The 6,138-nt window shown below is 41.6% G+C and overlaps 1 protein-coding gene across 3 annotated transcripts in view; it reads left to right on the top strand.

Annotated features, from left to right (window-relative positions):
• Positions 1-6,138, top strand: part of JADE3 (jade family PHD finger 3) — a 60,904-nt gene that overhangs the window by 51,353 nt on the left and 3,413 nt on the right. For all 3 annotated transcript variants that reach the window (XM_038757094.1, XM_038757093.1, XM_038757095.1), the window contains exon 10: positions 3,095-3,212. In XM_038757094.1, the coding sequence (XP_038613022.1) occupies positions 3,095-3,212 (118 nt within the window). The remainder of the gene's footprint in view (positions 1-3,094; positions 3,213-6,138) is intronic.

Raw genomic sequence — 6,138 nt, forward strand, 5'->3', positions numbered from 1 at the left:
ATCTATAAAGATAGATTATAGATAGATAGATATCTATATCTATCTATATCTATATCTATCTATATCTATATCTATCTATATAGATATATATCTATATAGGTAGATTGTAGATAGATAGATATCTATCTATATCTATATCTATCAATGTATCTATATCTATATATATCTATCTATATCTATATCTATCTATCTATATATCTATCTATGTATATATATAGATAGATAGATAGATACATACACATATATGTATATTTGTTTGTACGTATTACTCTCATTTGTACATATTTATTCTATTGATTTTATTTTGTTAATATGTTTTGTTTTGTTGTCCGTCTCCCCCTTCTAGACTGTGAGCCTGCTGTCGGGTAAGGACCGTCTCTATAGGTTGCCAACCTGTACTTCCCCAGCGCTTAATATTTCTATATCTATCTATCTATCTATCTATCTAGATATATATATCTATAAAGATAGATTATAGATAGATAGATATCTATATATATATCTCTATCTATCTCTATCTATCTCTATCTATCTATATCTCTATCTATCTATCTATCTAGATAGATAGATAGATACGCATATACATATATATGTATATATGTTTGTACGTATTACTCTCATTTGTACATATTTATTCTATTGATTTTATTTTCTTAATATGTTTTGTTTTGTTGTCCGTCTCCCCCTTCTAGACTGTGAGCCTGCTGTCGGGTAAGGACCGTCTCTAGATGTTGCCAACCTGTACTTCCCCAGCGCTTAAAATATCTATATCTATCTATCTCTCTCTCTCTCTCTATCTATCTATCTATCTATCTATCTATCTATCTATCTATATATAAAGATAGATGATAGATAGATATCTATCTATCTATATCTATATATATATCTACATCTCTGTATCTATCTATGTATATATATACATATATATCTATCTATCTATCCTATAGATAGATATCTATAGATAGATGTGTATGTATATACCTATCTACGTGTGTGTGTGTGTATATAAGTAAGCGCTCAATAAATACGCTCAATAAATACGATTGAATGAATGAATGAATATGTATACATATGCATATACATGTTTGTACGTATTTATTACTCTCATTTGTACATATTTATTTCATTTATTTCATTTGGTGAATATGTTTTGATTTGTTGTCCGTCTCCCCCTTCTAGACTGTGAGCCCGCTGTCGGGTAGGGACCGTCTCTATATCATCATCATCTATCGTATTTATTGAGCGCTTACTGTGTGCAGAGCACTGGACTAAGCGCTTGGGAAGTCCAAGTTGGCAACATATAGAGTCCCTACCCAATAGTGGGCTCACAGTCTATATGTTGCCAACCTGTACTTCCCCAGCGCTTAGTACAGTGCTCTGGACACAGTAAGCGCTCAATAAATACGATTGAATGAATGAATGAATATGTATACATACGCATACACATATATATGTATATATGTTTGTACGTATTTATTACTCTCTTTCATTTGTACATATTTATTCTATTTATTTTATTTGGTTAATATGTTTTGTTTTGTTGTCTGTCTCCCCCTTCTAGACTGTGAGCCTGCTGTCGGGTAAGGACTGTCTCTATATGTTGCCAACCTGTACTTCCCCAGCGCTTAGTCCAGTGCTCTGCACACAGTAAGCGCTCAATAAATACGATTGAATGAATATGTATACCTACGCATATACATATATATGTATATATGTTTGTATGTATCTATTACTCTCTTTTATTTGTACATATTTATTCTATTTATTTCATTTGGTTAATATGTTTTGTTTTGTTGTCCGTCTCCCCCTTTTAGACTGGGAGCCCGCTGTCCGGTAGGGACCATCTCTAGATGTTGCCAACCTGTACTTCCCCAGCGCTTAGTACAGTGCTCTGCACACAGTAAGCGCTCAATAAATACGATTGAATGAATATGTATACATATGCATATACATATATATGTTTGTACGTATTTATTACTCTCTTTCATTTGTGCATATTTATTCTATTTATTTTATTTTCTTAATATGTTTTGTTGTCCGTCTCCCCCTTCTAGACTGGGAGCCCGCTGTCGGGTAGGGAGCGTCTCTAGATGTTGCCGACTCGTCCTTCCCAAGCGCTTAGTACAGTGCTCTGCACAGTAAGCGCTCAATAAATACGATTGAATGAATGAATGAATATGTATACATATGCACATATATATGTATATATGTTTGTACGTATCTATTACTCCCTTTTATTTGTACATATTTATTCTATTTATTTTATTTTGTTAATATGTTTTGTTGTCCGTCTCCCCCTTCTAGACTGGGAGCCCGCTGTCGGGTAGGGAGCGTCTCTAGATGTTGCCGACTCGTCCTTCCCAAGCGCTTAGTACACAGTAAGCGCTCAATAAATACGACTGAATGAATGAATGAGTGAAAGGATGAACCTTGTGGGGGAGCTCCCCAAATCATTCCGTATATATTGAGCGCTTGCTGCGTGCAGGGCACCGCGCCGAGCGCTCGGAAAGTCCGATCCGGCGACGGAGGCCATCCCCACCCGACAGCAGGCTCGCGGTTGCGCCCGGGCGCGCCGACGGGTCCCGGGACGATCGTCATTCCTTCATCCCGCCCTTCCTTCTCGGATTCCCCGGGGCACGGCGGACTTCCCGGGCTCCCGCCGAGCGCTTCCCGCGGGCAGAGGGCCGTACCGAGCGCTTGGGAGAGGCCGGGAGAACGGTCAGACGCTCCCCACACGGTCCCCGTCCCACCGGCGACCCGAATCCCCCCATTCGGAGGACGAGGGAGCCGATCCCCCCAACACTTCCCCGCTGCTGCTCTTCCTTCCCGCGTAAAACGGAAGAGCGAGGAGGTCAAAACAGTCTCACCTTGGCACACGGCGAGCGTTCAACCAATACCGTCGGTGTTATCATTATTAAAAGCTCCTCCGTTACACCGAACTCTCCCGCGCGCTCGGTCGGCGGGGAGGCAAACATTTAGTGGGCGAGGAGAGCTGGGGAGGTCCGAGAAAGCGGTCCTTCGTTCCCCGCCGTCCGCCGTGACGTGATCAAAATCTTTTGTTTCCCTGGGCCGGGGCCGGGGGGTCTCCTCGTAGGTGAGAAACCTCTGCTACATGGTGAGCAGGAGAGAGAAGCTGAAGTTGGCGCACAGTAAAGTCCACGAGCAGCTCTTCAACCTGCAGGTCCAGCTCATCAATCAGGAAATGGAAGCAGGTAAGCGAGCGGGCGGGCGGACGCCAAATCTGGGGGCGCGGACGGTGCCCGGGGCCCGTTGTATAATCCCCGTTTTACAGACGAGGGAACCGAGGCCCAGAGGAGAGCAGGGAGTCGCCCGGGGTCACATGGCAGACCGGTGGCAGAGCTGGCATTATATATATATATAATATAATGCTATATATAATATTAATATATATTATATATTTAATTATATATAATATATTATATATAATATTAATATGTTGTATATTATATCATATTTAATTATATATAATATATTCTATAATATTATATATAATATTAATATATATTGTATGTAACTATATATGATATAATGTATATAATAATATTGTATATTATATTATTATAATTATATCATATATAATTATATTATTATGATATATTATTATGTATATTATTATATATTGTATATATGTGTATATATAATATTATATATGCATATACATGTAGCCCACTGTTGGGTAGGGACCGTCTCTATATGTTGCCAACCTGTACTTCCCAAGCGCTTAGTCCAGTGCTGTGCACACAGTAAGCGCTCAATAAATACGATTGATGATGGTGATGACCGTCCCTATATGTTGCCAACCTGGACTGCCCAAGCGCTTAGTCCAGTGCTCTGCACATGGTAAGCGCTCAATAAATATGGTTGAATGAATGAATGAATGAATATACATACGCATATGCATATATATGTTTGTACGTATTACTCTCTTTCATTTGTACATATTTATTCTATTGATTTTATTTGGTCGATATGTTTTGTTTGGTTGTCCGTCTCCCCCTTCTAGTCTGTGAGCCCGCTGTCGGATAAGGACCGTCTCTATATGTTGCCAACCTGGACTTCCCAAGCGCTTAGCACAGTGCTCTGCACACAGTAAGCGCTCAATAAATACGATTGAATGAATGAATGTGTATACATACGCGTATACATATATATGTACGCATTTATTACTCTCATTTGTACATATTTATTCTATTGATTTTATTTTGTTACTATCATTTGGTTTGTTGCCCGTCTCCTCCTTCTAGTCTGTGAGCCCACTGTCGGGTAAGGACCGTCTCTAGATGTTGCCAACCTAGACTTCCCAAGCGCTTAGTACAGTGCTCTGCACACAGTAAGCGCTCAGTAAATACAATTGAATGAATGAATGAATATGTACACATACGCATATACACATATATATATATATATATATGTTTGTACGTGTTTATTACTCTCATTTGTACATATTTATTCTATTGATTTTATTTGGTTAATATGTTTTGTTTGGTTGTCCGTCTCCCCCTTCTAGTCTGTGAGCCCGCTGTCGGGTAAGGACCGTCTCTAGATGTTGCCAACCTGGACTTCCCAAGCGCTTAGTACAGTGCTCCGCACACAGTAAGCGCTCAATAAATACGATTGAATGAGTGAACGAATGAATGAATGAACCCAAGGCCCGGGCTCTCGCCGAAGGTCTGCCCACCGTGGCCTCCGTCAGGGCCGAAGAGCTCGCTACTGTCTGAGCATTAACTTCGGGGTTAACGGAAGGTCGGGCCGGCCCCGGGGGTCGCGCCGAAATTCGGACTCAGGATACGTGCCGCTACATTAATCTCTGCCTCTATCTGACCTGTGCTGGGCTATTTGCAAGATGATCAGATTTTTTATGGTATCTGTTAAGCGCTTCCTATGTGCCGGGCGCTGTACTGAGTGCCGGAGTAGATACGAGAATACCCGCCGTATTTGTTAACAATAACAATAATAATAATGGCATTTATTAAGCGCTTACTCTGTGCAAAGCACTGGGGAGGTTACAAGGTGATCAGCTTGTCCCAGAGGGGGCTCACCGTCTTCATCCCCATTTTCCAGATGAGGGAACTGAGGCCCAGAGAAGGTAAGTGACTCGCCCAAAGTCACCCGGCTGACAGGGATTTGAACCCACGACCTCCGACTCCAAATCCCGGGCTCTTCCCGCTGAGCCGCGCTGCCGACTACGTGTCCGGCTAAGTGCCGGGGTAGGAATAAGATGATCCGTTTTCTCGTACGGCGTTTGTTAGGCGCTTACTATGTGTCAGGCGCTGTGCTAAGCGCTGGGGTAGATACAAGCTTTTTTGGTATCTTTTAAGCGCTTACTGAGCGTCGGGCACCGTACAAAGTGCCGGGAGAGATACCACGTAATCAGATTTTTTTGTTGTTTTATTTTTAAAGGTATCTGTTAAGCACCTACTCTGTGCCAGACACTTATGAAGTGTTGGGGTATCTACAAGATTATCATTTTTTTATGGTATTTATTAAGCGCCGGCTATGTGCTAGGCGCTTTGGTAAGTGCCGGGGTAGATGCGATAATCAGATTTTTATTCGTTCTTTTATGGCACGTGGGCCAGGCCCCTCACGAAGCCCGGGAGTAAATCCAGGCTCATTTGTTCATTCAGTCGTATTTACTGAGCGCTTGCTGTGTGCAGAGCGCTGTACTGAGCGCTCGGGAGAGGACGGTACGGTGACCAATAATAATAATAATGGTGGTATCTAGTAAGTGCTTACCATGTGCAAACCACTGTTCTAAGCGCTGGGGTAGATACAAGCTAATCCTCTTTTTTGGTATCGGTTAAACGCTTACTGTGTGTCAGGCACTGTACTAAGTGCCGGGGGAGATTACCACATAATCAGATTTTTAGTTGTTTTTTTTAATGGTATTTGTTAAGCACCTACTCTGTGCCAGATACTTATGACATGTTAGGGTATCTACAAGATTATCATTTTTTTATGGTATTTGTTAAGCACCGGCTATATGCTAGGCGGTTTGGTAAGTGCCGGGGTAGATGCGATAATCAGATTTTTAGTCGTTCTTTTATGGCACGTGGTCCAGGCCCCTCACGAAGCCCAGGAATAAATCCAAGCTCATCCGTTCATTCAGTCATGTTTATT

Source organism: Tachyglossus aculeatus, chromosome 15 (assembly GCF_015852505.1).
Source record: "Tachyglossus aculeatus isolate mTacAcu1 chromosome 15, mTacAcu1.pri, whole genome shotgun sequence".
Classification (NCBI taxonomy): domain Eukaryota; kingdom Metazoa; phylum Chordata; class Mammalia; order Monotremata; family Tachyglossidae; genus Tachyglossus; species Tachyglossus aculeatus.